Source organism: Erythrolamprus reginae, chromosome 5 (assembly GCF_031021105.1).
Source record: "Erythrolamprus reginae isolate rEryReg1 chromosome 5, rEryReg1.hap1, whole genome shotgun sequence".
In the NCBI taxonomy this organism is placed as follows: Eukaryota; Metazoa; Chordata; class Lepidosauria; order Squamata; family Dipsadidae; genus Erythrolamprus; species Erythrolamprus reginae.
The window spans coordinates 54,421,175-54,440,213 of NC_091954.1; the positions used below are offsets into that span (position 1 = coordinate 54,421,175).

General features: G+C 37.9%; 1 protein-coding gene across 2 annotated transcripts in view; it reads right to left on the reverse strand.

The window, feature by feature from the left end:
- ENO4 (enolase 4) overlaps nucleotides 1-16,956 on the reverse strand; it is a 28,544-nt gene extending 11,588 nt beyond the window's left edge. Inside the window, exons 1-5 of one of the 2 annotated variants that reach the window (XM_070752630.1) lie at nucleotides 16,748-16,956; nucleotides 9,428-9,556; nucleotides 7,694-7,884; nucleotides 4,640-4,776; nucleotides 2,620-2,789 (exon numbers count right to left, since the gene is read on the reverse strand). In XM_070752630.1, the coding sequence (XP_070608731.1) occupies nucleotides 2,620-2,789; nucleotides 4,640-4,776; nucleotides 7,694-7,884; nucleotides 9,428-9,556; nucleotides 16,748-16,930 (810 nt within the window). In that variant the 5' untranslated portion in view covers nucleotides 16,931-16,956. The remainder of the gene's footprint in view (nucleotides 1-2,619; nucleotides 2,790-4,639; nucleotides 4,777-7,693; nucleotides 7,885-9,427; nucleotides 9,557-16,747) is intronic. The other variant, XM_070752631.1, reaches the window with a different exon arrangement.
- Nucleotides 16,957-19,039: the final 2,083 nt, after the last annotated feature.

Genomic DNA, 19,039 nt, shown 5'->3' on the forward strand with positions numbered 1-19,039 from the left:
AGGCCTAGGGGGAAAGAGTATCTCAATTCCCCCATGCCTGGCGGCAGAGGTGGGTTTTAAGCAGCTTACGAAAGGCAAGGAGGGTGGGGGCAATTCTAATCTCTGGGGGGAGTTGGTTCCAGAGGGCCGGGGCCGCCACAGAGAAGGCTCTTCCCCTGGGTCCCGCCAAGCGGCATTGTTTAGTTGACGGGACCCGGAAAAGACCCACTCTGTGGGACCTAACTGGTCGCTGGGATTCATGCAGCAGAAGGCGGTCCCTGAGATATTGTGGTCTGGTGCCATGAAGGGCTTTATAGGTCATAACCAACACTTTGAATTGTGACCGGAAACTGATTGGCAACCAATGCAGACTGTGGAGTGTTGGTGTAACATGGGCATATTTGGGAAAGCCCATGATTGCTCTCGCAGCTGCATTCTGCATGATCTGAAGTTTCCGAACACTCTTCAAAGGTAGCCCCATGTAGAGAGCGTTACAGTAGTCGAGCCTCGAGGTGATGAGGGCATGAGTAACTGTGAGCAGTGACTCCCGGTCCAAATAGGGCCGCAACTGGTGCACCAGGCGAACCTGGGCAAACGCCCCCCTCGCCACAGCTGAAAGATGTTTCTCTAATGTGAGCTGTGGATCACCCAAGTTGCGGACCCTCTCTGAGGGGGTCAATGATACTCCCCCCAGGGTAATGGATGTACAGATGGAATTGTCCTTGGGAGGCAAGACCCACAGCCACTCCGTCTTGTCTGGGTTGAGTTTGAGTTTGTTGACACCCATCCAGGCCCCAACAGCCTCCAGGCACCGGCACATCACTTCCACTGCTTCGTTGACTGGATTCCCTCTTCCCTCTCTACTCCTGTGGGAAGGACATTGCAAAATCTCCATTCCCTCTCTACTCCTGCGGGAAGGACATTGCAAAATCCCCATTCCCTCTCTACTCCTGCGGGAAGGACATTGCAAAATCCCTATTCCCTCTCTACTCCTGCGGGAAGGACATTGCAAAATCCCCATTCCCTCTCTCCTACAGGAATAATCATGCAATTGTCCTAGCAATAATACAAACAGGTTTGACAGGTTGCAATCTGAATCAGTCACTGGGACCAAAGATTTATTGTTAGCTTTCAGGCTTGTTCTGGGAACTTGAAATCTAGGAAGACTTTATTTTCATTCACAAAACTGCTTTTACCAAGGTCATCTTTCCAGATTGCTTTTTAACTTGCCAACAATTTTGGCACTCTCCCTATAATAGCCATGTCTATTTAATTTTTGAACCTGAGGTAAGATCAATTTCTATCAATGCCTATAGATAACAACTAGCACCCAGAGTAAATTTTAACCATCTAAACTGGTGGCATCATCATATGTGATCACAGTAAATCCCATTTAATTATTATATGATGTAATTATATGAGGTGATAATATTTAATATATCATAGGATAATCAGAACTGCAGAAAAAAACAATTATTGCCAACTTGCCTTCCATTGAGGAACTGCATACTGCGCGAGTCAAAAAGAGGGCTGTAAAAATATTTACTGATTCCTCACATCCAGGACATAAATTGTTTCAGCTCCTACCCTCAAAACAATGGAATAGAGCACTACACACCAAGCGAACCAGACACAAGTACAGTTTTTCCCCCATATACCATCACTCTGCTAAACAAATAATTCCCTCACCACTATTCACTAAGGCTGCATTATTATTACTATTTAGTCTTCTTATCGTTCCTATTACCCATCTCTTTCTACTTATGACTGTTATTTATTTATTTATTTATTTATTTATTTATTTATTTATTTATTTATTTATTTATTTATTTATTTATTTATTAGATTTGTATGCCGCCCCTCTCCGCTTGTATCCTTACGATTTATATTAACATTGTTTTCTGATTGCTTATTTGTACCCTATGACAATCATTAAGTGTTGTACCTCATGATGCTTGACAAATTTATCTTTTCTTTTATGTACACTGAGAGCATATGCACCAAAGACAAATTCCTTGCATGTACAAGGAATTCTATTCTGTTCTATTCTATGAGCTAATAATTACCTCATAATTATTATTACCTCATATAAAGAAAGTCATTACAGGGACAGGGAAGTACAGTATTCCCTACAATACATTATTTATAGTGATCATCATGATCAGGCGTCCATGTTTAATAATGAAACACAGTAGTCTGAAAATTCTGCTTCATCACTTTTTGAAAAGCAAGAAGTTTCAGCTGACCATAAATGTAAATGCAGCATTCATCAAATTGAAAAAAATAGCAAATTGGAGCTGCTCACATCTACCATATTGTCTATGGTGCTACAATTGATTAAGTACATCTATCTATCTATCTATCTATCTATCTATCTATCTATCTATCTATCTATCTATTTATATTTAATTTATTAGATTTCTATGCCCCCCTTCTTGAGACAACTCAGGGCAGCGTACAACATTAAATACAACAATATATAAGAATCTAAATCTAAATAACTATAAAAATTATGGAAATTTACTAAAAAATATTTGTAAACCCCATGTATAATCACACACACTATACAGAGCATGAAGTGGCTTCATATGTCATCTTGTTCCCATTTCAATCAAGCATTCTGAATCCACAGAAAAGTACCTGATCATTTTTCAGCAAAGCAATATATGAGTACAAAGGCATGTCACCAACAGTTGCCGCAGTCTTTGCAATAGCAAGTGATGTACATCCAATAGCCAAACTGCCCACAAGTACAGGTTCAGGGGGTTCTGCTGGAATTATTGGCTTTTCTATCACGGATATTTTTTTGCCTAAAAACACAGGAGAAAAGGGATGTACTCCGTTTCTGCTTAATGTTATCAAGACTACACTAAATAAAATAACAGTTTTTGCATTAAACCTTTGAAAACCAAACAAATGAAGGAAGAACCTTCACTTTCCTTAATCTACAATTTAACTGGAGTCATAGGCGCTCGCCCAGAAATAGGAATTTGAAGAAATATAATTCTAAGTGCATTTTAAACTTTTCCTATGTATCCATCTAGCCTTCTAACGTTAATTTTATATCATCTTAAAGTTTTAATGGTAGATATCGCAAACTCTGCTGAAATTTTATTCCTTAGGCAAAAATGTCTTCTTCTATATTCTCTTTATTGACTTTTTCATCATGTTCATTTTTCATAAATATTTTCAAAATAATATTTATGTTTAAAAAATCAGATTGCAAGGTACATTTGGAAAACTATTTAGCTCCCATTTAGGTACCTTAAATTAGCTGAATTTTGTAGCACAGGACACAACTATTTATTTATTTATTATTTATTTATTATTTAGATTTGTATGCCGCCCCTCTCCGCAGACTCGGGGCGGCTCACAACAAAATAAAACAGTTCATGACAAATCTAATAATTATAATTTAAAATATTTTTAAAAAACCATTTACTAAGCAAACATACATACAAACATACCATGCATAAATTGTAACTATCATAATTTACCACTGTGACTTTATTTCTTCAAATGTTAAAGAAAAGCCTGCATCATTTAAAAATCTGACACTAATTATGGGTGTGGGTGCTATTAAAAAAATTGACTTTTGATCCAAATATTTAACAGCTTCTTTAAGCAATAGAACATAAACATTCTCAAGAACATTGAGATGTACTTGATACATTAATTTGAAGCACACCATAAATTTGATCCTCTTTATGATCAAAAAGTTCATCTAATGAAAATTATAGATGAATTGTCATAGTATGGATATATTTTCCATAGATTCTCAACAATCAATTAAATATGCCATAAAGTGCGAAATTTTACTTTTATTACGTTCAAATATATTTTATTTTTCATGGAGACTATTTCATGGAGTCTTCGGAGAGGGGCGGCATACAAATCCAAATAATAAATAAAATAATAAATAATAAATTAAGAGTCTAAAAACTAAATATTTCCTCAGAGTTTTTTAAAATAGGTATTTACTAACATTATTTCCTCATCTTCAGGTATGGTATTTACTGGTGTCTGCAGCAAATTAAGATTTACACAAGGCACAAGGGACAAAACGAGAGGAAAAAGCCCATTTTTTAACCACTGATTCCTTTTGCAGGGAATGACAAGGATGTGACTGTGGTCATGAAATAAAACAAAAAACCCCTTCCATTTAGTAGAAGAGCTGCCAAAAATACTAAAGAATAGATATATGATATTGATAGCAATGATAAATATTATCAAGGTTACAGTTTTCCCACATAAGCGCATGTATATGAAAGGCATTAAATGACACACCTCAGTGAAAAATACCTTGCACTGAAAGAACAAATTATTGTACCAAATACAGTAACATTGACTACAGACTATTGACTGAAAAACACTAACAACGAAGCTAAAGCTTAAATAGTGAGGACACGAAATACAAAGGCAGGAATCATGGAAAGGTCCTCATGCTTAGCAAAATTAAAGGGATTAAAAAATAGATTTACAGAAGACAAGGTAGCTAGTTACCATCATTCATGATGCAAGCAGGAGTTTTCAAGAACTAAAAAATGAGTTACTGAGAGAACAATCCAGGGAAAATTAGTGTCCAGCAGGTTATGAAGAGCCAGAAGTAACTGAATGATTGTGTAAGACCATTTCGTTTATCCTAATTTCATTTGCTAACCTGCTTTGTTTGGTTTCTTTTTTCCAGGAGGTACAGTGACCAACGGAGAAGGAGGGGGCATCGTTTCCTGACTTTCTTTTTCTTTTTCAGGTTCCCGTTTTGCTTTGTCTTGTTCAAATTTCATTGTAAAATAATCACTGCGATAAAAGGAAATAGCATGACTAATCACTGTTTTAGATTTAGCAAATGCAAAGTCTACAATCTCATAAGATGGAAGGGACACATAAAAACATATTCCATTTTTATTTTGAGACTGAATTTGAATGTGTTGCTGAAGATATTGTCATTAGTTCAGGGCTGGGCTACTAGCCGGAACGCCTAATTGGGCTCGCACGGAGACGCAGGTGCGCCCGTGTTCCGGTAAGTTTTCCTGCATGCGCGGAAGCAAAAAACCTCACCAGAACACGGGTGCACCTGGGTCTCTGTGTGCGATTTTGCTACCTGCACAGGCACAGAAACATAATTCCGCTCAAACTTATGGTACTTCCAGAGCCATGGAGGGGAGCCCAATTAGGCGTTCCGGCTAGCAACCCACCACTGCATTAGTTTTAAGTTTCCCTGTCCTTAGGACCAAGACGTTCTGCAAAATGCTAAAATAAACAATTAAAATAAAATAAATGGGGAACTATTGTGAATGACAAATTTTGCAAATTTTAGCTTTATAAATATTTACACTTTTATATGTACCCATTTATTGCCTGCGTGCTGCCTTTTGGAAATTACGCTTTTCTACTCTGATGTTGCTTCTTAATTCTTGTGATTATACACACCAGTTGGGGGAACCAAAATTCATAAGTTCATAAATTCTTTATGTGCATCAAACAGACCTTGAGAATTGGCCCAAAATGTTTCTTCCAGATTATTGTCTAGAATGGTGCTTTGAGACACCACTCAATTGTCTATTATCCAATATAAAACTACAGAAATCTTATTTCAGTTTGTATATAAAAAGGAATAATTCTATATTTTTAGCTACCTACAAATTAATTTGTGCCTGAATCCATTTTTATAATCAGTTTGTGATTATAAATATAAAGTAAATATATAGTATCCTATATTGTATACATTTTTAAAATATTAATTGGAGAAGGAAACAACTAGATAGAGTCTGAGGCTTTGGCCTTTTATGGTATTACTAGGTTAAAAATAATGTTGATTTTAAAAATTACTATGTACTCTTGTCCTGCTTCAGGTGCTTTGGAGAATAGTTTGACTTCCTATTCTTTGTGGCAGACCCTCATATATGGTCTTCTCTGCACTCTTTCTAAAGAGTCTCAACATCTTTTTTATATCATGGCGATCAAAACTGGATGCAATATTCTAAGTGTGGCCTTACCAAGACATCATAACATGGTGTTAACACTTCATGTGATCCGGGTTCTATCCCTCTGTTAATGCAGCCTAGGACTATACAGTGGTACTTCTACTTAAGAACATAATTCGTTCCGTGACCAGGTCTTAAGCAGAAAAGTTTGTAAGTAGAAGCAATTTTTCCCATAGGAATCAATGTAAAAGCAAATAATGTGTGCAAACCCATTAGGAAAGAAATAAAAGCTCGGAATTTGGGTGGGAGGAGGAGGAAGAAGAAGAGGAGGAGGACAATCGCTGCTAAAGGAAGAAGTTGAGGTGAGGGGAATAAAAAAAATCCAAAACTTTAAGGCTTAAAAAAAAAAGAGGGACTCAGGCAGCGAGAAGGAGCACACGCCTCCCATACACCTGGCTCAAGGCTGCCTCCCATACACTGCGCCAGAGAGAGAAACCCAGGCGGGTGAGAAGGGGGAATCTCCAGCTCCTTTGACCGAAAGGTAGCTGCTGGTGGTGGTGGTACCTGCTTCCTCTTCCTTCCCATGCTGAAGGCCTCCCCACTCCTCTCGCTTACTTGTTTTGTAGCCGGCACCTTTCTTTTACTGTGGTGACTCTTCGGTTTGGCTGAAGCCAAGTTGATCCGGCCGGGGCGAAGCACCCCTTTTGCCTTTCTGTGCCCAGACACCCAGGCAACCTCGCACTGGGTGTATGGGAGGCAGTGTGAGGGAGTCACCACAGCAAAGTGGTTTATTCCCTCTCCAAGCAGCCAGAGAAAGGAAAATGCTCCATTCGCTCTGGACTGCCAAAGCCTCCTTAAGCGCCACCGAAAGGCTCCTCAGGCAGCCCAGAAAAGCCTGAGATGTCCGGGATTAAAGGGGGAATGGCAGGAAACTGGCTGGGCCTTCATGCCGCTCTCAAATTTCCTGAGAAATGTTTCTGGGCTCTTAAGTAAAAAATGTTTCTTGAGAACAGGTAAAAAAAATCTTGAACACCCGGTTCTTATCTAGAAAAGTTCTTAAGTAGAGGCGTTCTTAGGTAGAGGTACCACTGTATTGGCTTTTTAGGTGGCTGCAGCACACTGTATTGCATAGAAGGGACATAACCTTGTAATGAAAGAGAAAGGATGGATAACAAGTTTTATTATATTTACTGTAGAGAAGATTAGAAGTTGTGTATTCAATTTTCTTTTTTTCTCTTATTTAGAATAACTATTTACACTTTTCTGTTATTTTTTTAATCTTTCTAATTTTTCTTTATACACTGTATTTTCATTTTTATCATTTATTTATGTAACTTTTAAAGTAAAATGTATATAGGTAGAGTCTGACTATTTTGATCTATATTTCTGGTGGGCTCCATCAGCAAGTCCAATGACAAATAATGGGAGCTATATTCCCAAATCCATAGAAAGCATTGAGTTGTATTCTCTTGCATTATGGCAGCCCCTGAAATCTTGCCACTCATATTGCTGCCATCCTCTCCTTCTTCTTGATACCTATATCACTGATTTATTTTATCCATTCAGTATTGCTATTAGTGGATGGACATTTTTTGATAATGAGCACTTATGATAGCAATATTTACTGAGTAGTGAAAAACGGACTTGTGTAACAAAAAGTCCTAATAACTATTAAAGAGTACTCTTTCACGTTCACAAGTGTATTGTTTGCAAATGTTGAATTACAACATAATGGAATTTCAAATATATAAAAAAAACTTCCTAGCAAACAAAATAAATGAGGCACTTACTTTAATAACTCATCAATATTTTGTTGGTCACTAGGTTGAAGGCCCCTGAGCATTTCATTCAGTGATTCATTTATCCATTCAATTGCTGAATTCAAAGATTCATATCTTTCCTTTTCATCTGCATCCATTGCTTCTGCTGAAGGATTTTCAAGAATTTCAGCATGACATGAGATCATGCTGGAACAAATCAACTGTGGAACAATATTTAAAGGTGTTTATTACTGAAATTTCACATAGACAACATGACATTGAAATTACTTTCTACTAAAAGCTTTTTTATTATTAATGTATGTTTTTTCCCCAGACACTTCCACTGACATGCATCATAAACTTATCTCACTTCAAGTATTTATCCAAGGTAATTCATAGTTTTTAATTCTACAGTAATTTTTTATTCAAAACTTCTTATTTCACTTGTACTTATTTTATAGTAGTTTTAATGTAGTTCTTTTTAACATAAACAAGTTTTTATGTGACGTTTTGATTCATCAATACTCTGAGCAAATATTTTATAATGTTCCCCTAACAGAGAGGTTTTCAAATTTGGCAACTTTAAGACTTGTGAACTTCAACTCCCAGAATTTAACTCCCAGACTTCAACTTCCAGAATCCTACGCCTTCAGTATGACCAAGTGTAAGTTCATAAAATTATCTGCAACAATGTCCTACCTGTCAATGACTACATCACCTTCAACTGCAACAATACACAAGCACACAATAGATATAAACTTAATGTAAACTGCTCCAAAGTTGATTGCAGAAAATACAATTTCAGCAATAGAGTAATCAATGCCTGAAATGTACTACCTGACACTGTGATTTCATCCCCAAGCCCCCAAAACCTTAATCTTAAACTGTCAACCTGACCCCATTCCTAAGAGGTCTGTAAGGGGCGTGGATAAGCGCATGTCTTGCTGTCTTTGTTTATCTGTATTTACTTTGTATATGTTCATGTTTATACATATACCTGCTATCTTGTACACATATTTGACAAACAAATAAAATAAAACCTCTCAGAGAATTTTGGGAGTTGAAGTCCACAAGTCTTAAAGTTGCCAAGTTTGAGGACCCCTGCCCTAATATATATCTTGAACAAATTTTAATGCCATTTTTCAAGAAGCAAAAGAATAAAAGAGAATAATATTAATTCTTCTAACTAAATGATATATTCAGTGTAATGAACTACGTAATGCATGTGTAATGAATAAAATATATTTTCAAATGAAAATTTAAAACCTGACTAATTTCTGTAATTCCTTCACCATATTGGATGGTGTATAAAATAATATAAAAGGACATTTTCCCAGTTGCAAAATGAGAGAATAGAATTTTAACTTGGCCCCAAATTAACTGAACTGCAGGAAATCAAAACTTTAGGCACAGAAATCACATAAAACAGGAATATATGTATATTTTTTTTAAACAACACTCATAAAGAGGTGGTAGAAGTAAGATGGAAGTAAGATCAGGATCATGGAACAGGAAGGTAATAGTCTGATCTGCTATATCATTTCCTGATCAAATTAATAATCAAGCTAGGTCAAAAGTTTGGGTTAAGAAAGTGGCTGAGCCCCTTTGCTTTTTGCTTTTGTCTTCTGGTCAGTTGTATTGCTTTTCTTTCACATGTGTTTTCATTTTAATGATTTAATTACAAGCTGCATCCAGTTCTGGGGGAATTGGTAACCTTTGAAATTGTATAAACAAATAGAGAATTAACTGCAACACAACTCATACCTTATCATAGTCTCTAACTCGACAAAAGACGTCAACTTCTAATGTTGGTCGGCCAGTTCCATCCAGCACACTTTTAGCCTCTAATTTGCATATCACTGGAGGTTTTGATAATTCAGAGAAGAAGTTTGCCTAGAAGATCAATAATTAGTGCAATTAGATTCAAAGGCTTTCAGAGATACAATTGCAATATATTTTGTACCTTAAATGTATTAGGGGGTTCACTTAATTACTAATTCTTGTAGCCATAGACTGGAGAGGGAAAAAAACTTCATCCCTAGTTGAAATAGATTATCTGGACTCTTTTCAGTCAATCTGTGACAAATTCTGCTGTGTTGTACAGCCTATTCAAGCTGCGTTTCTGTGTTTGATTAGTAGGTGTAACCTTGTTTCTACCCGCTAATTCCTTCAGACTGATTCCTTGTGATGAACAATCAGGTAATCACAGCATCAGCCACAAAAAAAGCACGTATTTGAGAACCTACCAGATGATAACATTTAAGGTATGAAATTTGTTAGGACAGATAGAAACCCTCAAGCAAAGGTGATCCTACAAGTGACCTTGACCCGTGCAATTTAGACTTTTAAGGATAACAGCTAGCACTTTGAGCTGTGTCCAGAAGAGAACTGGAAGCTAATGCAACTCATACATCAACCAAATAACAAAGGCAAAATATGAAGAACCCAGAAGAAGCTGCTTTAGGTTGGACGGATTGGATCAGATCATTTTCAAGGACAGACCAATGTAGATCACAGTGCATTAATCCAACTAAAAGATAACTAAAATGTGAGTGTCAGTGAACAAGGTCTCCCAGTCTAGGAAAGGTTAGAACTTTTCTCCCCCAGCCACACCTCCCCCAGCCGCACCTGCTAACTCCTGCTCTACTAGGAATTGTGAACCCAGGAAGATCCACAAATTAAGCACCAACTCTATCTGATGGTGTATTAGTATCCCACTGACTATCAAGAATGACAAGTCACCAACTCCCATATCTCACTAGAGTAGGAAATCCAAAGTCATTCTACTTGTGAGACAATCTGTTTGGTGAAATGGTTAAGGCACCAGGCTAGGAACCAGAAAACTAGTCCCATCTTAGAGCCAAAGACGACCTTAGTCACTTTGTCAGTCCTAGAGAACAGGCAATGGCAAACTACTTCCAAACTCTTCCCAAGAAAAATGCAAGGTCTTGCCAGCAGTCACTTTTGATTGGAAGGCACAAACACTAAAAAGATGCCTTTGGTCCAATCAAAGCACTTTGCTCCCCATCCAGGCTCCAGACACTGGATATGCACCTGAACAGCATCACTTTCCTGGAACATTGGTGGAGATTTATAACATCTTGATGATACTCCATTAAACATAGAAGATTGACAGCAGAAAAAGACCTCATGGTCCATCTAATCTGCCCTTATACTATTTCCTGTATTTTATCTTAGGATGGATACATGTTTATCCCAGGAATGTTTAAATTCAGTTACTTTTTCAGTTAATTTATAATATCAAATATATCAAATAATCTTATCCAATGGCTTCATGTAGTTAAATAGGAGAAGGGACAAAGGGGAAACAAGAGACCTGAGGCCCCCTGAATAAAAGAGGACTGCGTAGACCCCTCTTCATAATCAACACCAACTAGAACCGTTATGGTGAACCTATGGCATATGTGCCACAGGTGGCACGCAGAATCCTCTCTGCAGGCACGGCTCTGCCATGCATGTGCCTCCCACTGGCCAGCAGTTTTGGGGTCTCTGCCACACATGCTTGGGGGGCAGGGTCCAGGCAGGAGATGCATATACATGTAAAGGGGTGAAACTCACACACAGGGGTGACAGGCGCATATGCAGGGGTCACGGGGGCATGTACAGGGGTCATGGATGCACACACAAGGTCGAGAGTGCACACACGTGGGTCATGTGCACATACGCAGATGTGGGCACAAGGGGGTCATGCGCACAGGTGCAAGGCATACGGGAGGACATGTGTGAATTTCATTATGGGTGTATGTGTGCACCCTTTCATGCACGCGCACTTTTGGCACTCAGTGTCAAAAGGATTAGCCATCACTGAACTAGAACATGTAGGAAGCAGATTCACTTTAAAGCATTGTGCCCTCCCTCCCATTTCTAACTCTATAAAAAAACCTCATTTATAAGCTCACCTCCAGCTACTGAAATGGGGGTTCTACGATCAAGAATCCAAATCCAAGTCACCACAATCATCAGTTTAGGTCCTTCACATCTATCTTACTACCATTCTATCTTCTGCACTGCTCTAAGCCACCCCACCACTGAAGATAAAACATAGTGTCCAAGTCTGAGTATATGGATATACCTGTGCCAGAGCAGTCTTTGCCCAACAGGAAGTTATTACAAAATAAGTCATTATTGAAGAGAACAGGAGGAGGAGCCAGCAGTGTTAGCGCAGGACTGTGGTGGAAGAGCAGCTCAAATATGTGGCAGGCAGGGGAGGTATAGGAGAAAGGAATTTGGAGATATGCAGAGTTGGAAGGACAGAGGCCTGGATAAAGGCTTGACTTTTGCTTTGTATTAAAATAGCAGATGAAGAGTTTGCTTTAATCGAGATTGGCTCCTGATGTCACTTAAGAGTTGTCAAACTGTTACTCTCCCATTTTCCTTTCCACCAAATTGTTTAATGATGTAGGAAACCAGGCTGCTCTGAGCACCCAGCAGATTATACACTGGCTTCAGATTTTAACTGCCAATATTTTCTTTAGGATATGGTTTCTTTTTCTTGGTCCTTTTTATTCCTGTCCTTTTTCTTTTCAATTGATGTTTCTTTAGCTGTTTCTTTACCTTCAGTTCTTTTGGACCTAATGGCTCTTTTCCTTCTATTGATTTTTTTTTATTTCAACACTACCATAGTAATTGCCAATTCTTTTTCATTAGACTTAAGGATGAACTCTAAGTCTTTTCAGAAAAGCATCTCAGAATTGAAAAAAAAGCTTGCTCACTTAGGGTACTTACACCTGAGATTTTTAAACTTCTTAATCCTTTTTCTTGGAGGCTGTGGAAAAACTCAAAAAGATGTGCGGATGATACAAAATACTTGAGGCATGTCAAGGCATAGCTTATGGTGGCAGTGCTTTGATAACTGTATGCCTCCAGAAAGCAACCTAAAAAGACCATAGGGTACCAAATGGATTGGAAGTCCAGGGTCTGGAAGAGAACCACAATCTTGGATGAAGATATCTAAAATTAATATTGTTTTATCATGACCACCAATGTCTTAAGCTTCCACGTTCTGCTTCTTTTGATGTTGGAAAGGGAGGAAATGGGACTGTTGGGGTGACCCAGGTTGGAGTCCAGGCCACACTGTGGATATGTTACCATAGATAAATTTTCCCATTTTCAGTTCTTTAGAACAAGTTTCTTTTTTAAAAAAAAGTCAGAGAAAACAAAATAGCAGAACTTTGGTTACCTTGAGGCTCAGCATTACTGGACTGAAATACAGCAATGGCAGGATTAGGCAGCCTTAATAGAAGGGTTTGCAAAGCAGTTTTTATCCTGTAGCTGTAGCAGTATACTTCATCATCATGGCACCTAGAGCTGATATCCTCTTTAGTTTTCAATTAGAAGAAGACAGTATAATATAATAAAGGAGTCTTGAGTAATATGTAAATGGGTAGAAAAGTGCTCTTTGGTATACAATTGTGGTATGTCAATCATAATTTTGTTTTCATTAGTGAGATGCAGAAACAAAGCAGTATTTCCCAGCATGTAGATAAACATGCTCAAGTAAGAGCAGCCATTGAAAAATGTCTAGATGTCTAGAGGGAATACTTCCTATTTGTTTTGATGTTTGTTATTGTTCTATCCAAAATTAGTTTATTACTATATAAAAGATGATGATAATACATTTCTTCCTTAATGATGCACATGGAGCAGCAGTTTAGGTATGGGTTTCCTTTCTCTGTTTAACAATATTGGTTACTGTGGGAGAATATGTGCAGATACACAGAGAAAAAGAGAGAGAGAAAATTAAGGATAATAGATAACGTGTACAAAAAATAAGAATTCATCTTAGATTGGAGAGATAAGAGACAAACAGTTGACAGATGCTTTTTTCTGGCAATAAGAATGAAGATGATCAATGTATAATCATGCTTTATTATGTTACAGTGAAAGACGATGCTACAGTTAAAAAAAAAAAAAGATTACAGGAGGTGAGCTGTAACCCAAAACAAAAGATGTGATCTTCAGTTTGAAGACCTAGAATGAGGATCCCAACTGGCAATCTAGGCTGATCTTCATTCACAATCTAGATTGATTTGGGTTGTTTTTTTAAAACCCTGCTGTTCTGTTTCGGGTCTATTTGACCCGAAGCCAAGTTTGAGTCCCTGTAAAAAATTTTCCCTGCATATCTGAAACTTGAAATTTCATGACTGTTCATCATTTCAGGGGTTCTCTCTATGAGAATTTTTTTTGGGGGGTGGGGGGCTTAGTTTTTGCTGGGCAAAAAAAGTTACAAATCTTCTGTTCCCGGGTCACCCTGACCCGGACCGAAAACTCTTCATTTGCAGTGCTTATGTTTGGTCTTTTTGAAAGCTTTTTTCACTTGGAAAGTAGTCTGAACATTTCTGCACACAATGATATGAAAATTGAAATGAAAAAAGTAAATCTTATTGGTTTATTTTGCTGATATAATGCACGCCCCCCCCCCCCGTTTTTGTGAAAGTTTTTTTCAATTTATGGATAGTTTTGCTTGCAAAATGCATTCTATTTTACTGAAGTTGGTGTGGGATTGGTAGCTTGAACATTTCTGAATATAAGAAAAATATAAAGGAACTGAAAAAAATGATTCTTACTGGTTTTTTAACATCAGAAATAAGCCCCCCCCCCTCAGCTGCTTGCAACCATTTTCACTTTTTATTTTTTTATGCTCCAAATCCGAAATATTCTTTAAAATCTTAGGCATTCATTTACTCAATTTAACAATGCTGATCATCAAAAAAAAAATTGTGGGGGTGGGGGGAAATTTTTTTTTCTGGGCAAAAAAAAGGTCACGTTTAGTCTGTTCGGGTCATATAGACCCGGACCAAAATGATTTTTTTTAGGTACTTGAATTTGGTCTTTTTGAAAACTTTTTCAACTGGAAAACTAGTTTGAACATTTATGAACATAATGATATGAAAATTGAACTGGAAAAATTGAGACTTATATTTTTATTTTGATCAAACAGCCCCTCCCCCCATCCTTTCTGAATTTCGTGTCAATTTCTATTTTTTAAGGCTACAAATCCCCAAGGAATTTCCCCCCAAAAGGTTTGATATACTAAATTGAACATTTATGAATATAAGAAAATATAAATGAACTGGAAAAAATGGTTCTTATTGGTTTATTTTTGCCACAAAAGGGCTACCACCACCCCTCGGCCTTGCTGTGTGCCATTATTGTCACTTTTTATACATATTTGGCTAGAAATATTTGGAATATCCTTTTGAAAATCAACCACATTGTAGCCAGAGAACTAATTTTATGAAACAAATCCATTTTACTAAAAAAAAGTATGTAAGTTTGAAATTAACAGCATAATTTTTATATAAATTGAAATAATTGAACATGGGGGAAGGCATACATTTATGTGCAAAATAAACCAATATGCATCAATTTTTCCAGTTCAATTTTCATATCATTATGTTCAGAAATGTTCAAGCTACCAATCCCACACCAACTTTAGTAAAATAGAATGTATTTTGCTAGCAAAACTATCCATAAAGTGAAGACTATTTTAAAAAAACGGGGTGGCGTGCATTTCATCAACAAAATAAACCAATATGCATCAATTTTTCCAGTTCAATTTTCATATCATTATGTTCAGAAATGTTCAAGCTACCAATCCCACACCAACTTTAGTAAAATAGAATGTATTTTGCAGGCATAATTATCAATAAACCTAAAGAAAATTCACAAAAACGGGGGGGGAGGCATATTTATGTGCAAAATAAACCAATAAGGATTAATTTCTTCAGTTCAATTTTCATATCATTGTGTGCAGAAATGTTCAGACTACTTTCCAAGTGAAAAAAGTATTCAAATTGACCAAACATAAGCACTGCAAATGAAGAGTTTTCGGTCCGGGTCAGGGTGACCCGGGAACAGAAGATTTGTAACTTTTTTTAAACAGAACAGCAGGGTTAAAAAAAAACTGTAAAGCACTGTGAAGCTGTAAAGCAGTGTGAAGCGGTATACAGTATAAGTCTAAATGCTAATGCTAAATGCTACAGAGGAATCATTGAGTCTGTCATCTGCACCTCTATAACTGACTAGTTTGGTTCTACAACCCAACAAGACTGACACAGACTTCAGATGATAATCAGAACTGCAGAAAAAACAATTGCTGCCAACCTGCCTTCCATTGAGGACCTGTATACTGCATGGGTCAAAAAGAGGGCAGGGAAAATATTTACTGACCCCTCGCATCCTGGACACAAACTGTTTCAACTCCTACCCTCAAAACATCACTACAGAGCACTGCACACCAAGACAACTAGACACAAGAACAGTTTTTCCCCGAATGCGAGAAATAATCCCCTCAACACTGTCAAAAGTTTTACTAATTGTACTCTTCTATTTCTACTAGTTTTTTCTCAACATTCCTATCACCCATTTCCTCCCACTTAGGACTGTATGACTGTAACTTGTTGCTTGTCTCCTAAGATTTTTATTAATATTGATTGTTTCTTCATTGCTTATTTGACCCATATGACAATCATTAAGTGTTGTACCACATGATTCTTGACAAATCTATATTTTCTTTTATGTACACTGAGAGCATATGCACCAAGACAAATTCTTTGTGTGTCCAATCACACTTGGCCAATAAAGAATTCTATTCTATTTCATTCTAAGTTGCCAAGCATCTGTCTGCAAGCTACTTCTGCTGATCACCAGCTGCCAGCAGTTTGGCAGATCGAATCTCAGTAGGCTCAAGGTTGACCTACCCTTCCATCTTTCCAAGGTTGGTAAAATATGGGCCCAATATGCTTACTCTCTGTAAAGCGCTTAGAGAGAGCTGTAAAGCAGTGTGAAGCGGTATATAAATTTAAATGCTAATGCTAGTGTTAATCTGAATTTTGATCACCTGACTGTGGAGATGCTGCAATGGTTGTAAGTGTAAAAAAAACCGGTCACAAGCCACTGTTGTTAGAGCCGTTATAACTCTGAACATTCACCAAACGAACTGTTGTAAATCGGGGGATTATCTGTACATGGTCAATTACCAAAAAAAATTCCCTCTGCTGGTGCTATTGCCTCCCTTTAGTGCGCCTGCGCGTACAGGTGCCGCTGTCCAGTTTAGCTTACCAGATATCCGTAGAGATCCCCGGGACGCTGGTAGAACATGGTATTGAGTACTTCCTCCAAGCGCTGCGGTACTTCGTTGCTCCGGTAATACTCCGCAGCCTGGTGTTTGAGATCCATCGTAGAAAACCGTCGCTCCGACTCCGACGGCTGGGACCTCCGCATGTAAGATTCCCGGCGCGCCATGATCGCCGCTTAGGACCGTCGCTAGGAAACGGGGACGCTCTCCTGCCTGTCCCCGAGATTTCCAAAGTCTCGCGACATCGCCTCCTCGGCCGCCGAATAGTCAGCCGCGTCCCTTCAGCCTCAGCGTCCGGTTGAGAGCGAACTAGGTTGGAATCGAATGGACTTTATGCTTGGGGAGAGACGTGACGGCAATAGGATCCGTGGATATCTGTAGAAAAATAAAGCGTGGCCGGGAGAAGGAATGACTGCACTATACGTTCATAAGATCATACACCATAATGTCCTTTCTGTTAGTGACTACTTCACCCTCAACAACAACAACAACACAAGAGCACGTAATAGATGCAAACTAAATGTAAATCGCTCCAAACTTGACTGCAGAAAATATGACTTCAGCAACAGAATGATCAATGCCTGGAACTCACTACCCGACTCTGTTGTTTCTTCCCCTAACTCCAAGATCTTCAACCTTAAATTATCTACTGTTGACCTCTCCCCTTTTCCAAGAGGACTGTAAGGGGCATGCATAAGCGCACTGTTGTGCCTACCACCCCTGTCCTTTTTATCACTTCTTTATACTTTGTTATGGTAATACAAACTATAATTCTATACTTGTTTGACAAATAAACTAAACTAAAATATGGATGGATGGATGGATGGATGGATGGATGGATGGATGGATGGATGGATGGATGGATGGATGGATGGATGGATGGATGGATACATACATACATACATACATACATACACAGACAGACAGACAGACAGACAGACAGACAGACAGACAGACAGACAGACAGACACATAGATTAAAAAATATAAGGACACCATCAGCTGCTTTTGGTAGTACCTAGTCTTCAAGGAAGGTGTCTCTCCTGCTTTTAATGCCCGGATAGAGGGGGAACTATATTCACACTTAATTCTTATCCTTAATCAACATAATCACAGTTTATTCACATGTCTGGATTGGCATAACACAATGGATCCATGTACTAACCACCTGGTTTGGATACACACTGGTTGTCCAGTCTCTTAAAAAAAAAAACCAGTGATGAAGCAGCCACAACTTTTGAAAGGCAATCTGCTCACTGTTAGGAAGTTTCACCTTAATTTCAGGTTAAAGTTCCTAATAGTGAGAACAATTAACCAGTGGAATGGACAGCCACTTATTTATTTATTTATTTATTTATTCATTCATTCATTCATTCATTCATTCATTTATTGCATTTATATGCCGTTCACTCTGAAACGGATTCTTGTCTGAAAAAATATAGGGTCTCCTGCTTGAGCAGGGGGCTTGACTAAAACTGATGGTAACTGTGTTCCAAAGCATCTTGAGAGTAGGGTAAGAAGCAATAGGTGGAAACTAATTAAGGAGAAAATTCCTGACATTTAGAACAATTGATCAGTGGAATGGCTTGCCTCCAGAAGTTGTGAATGCTCCAACACTGGAGGTTTTTAAGAAGATGTTGGATAACCATTTGTCTGAAGTAGGGTAGGGTCTCCTGCCCAAGCAGGGGGTTGGACTGGAAGACCTCCAAGGTCCCTCCCAGTTCTATTCTGAGTTGGGAATTAAGATTGTCCCTGCTGCTAGGGATAGTTTCTCAGCATGAATTGCTTGCCTTAGATGTGACTGGTCATTTTCAACTAAAATGACTTAAGAGTAAGGACAAGGCTTGGTGAGGATTTACATTTTATAAATCAGATCATGGTTTATAATCTGGTTTACTTGATGGGGACCTCTCTTTTTTTGCAAACAACATTGAATGTTAGCGTTTCATTGGGGAAGAACTCTGCTTAAAAATGTGAAGACAAGAATCTTAGACAATTGTAGTAAATGTTACAAAATGTTTATTGGGTAATGAAAAGTTGTTTAGATGATTTGTGAGCTAAATAGCCTACACTGAATTAATGGGTTTCATTCTGGAAATGTGATAAAATAGCTGAATATTTTGAGTTTTGTGATTTTGCATAAATCAAGTGTTTCCATCACTTAACTGGAAAATAGAATAGATGTTTGAATATTGTTGAAATCTGAAACTTTGGATATGTTGCTAAGAGTAACAAAAGTTTACAGCAACAAACTAGTTGAAATACAGCCTATCCTTG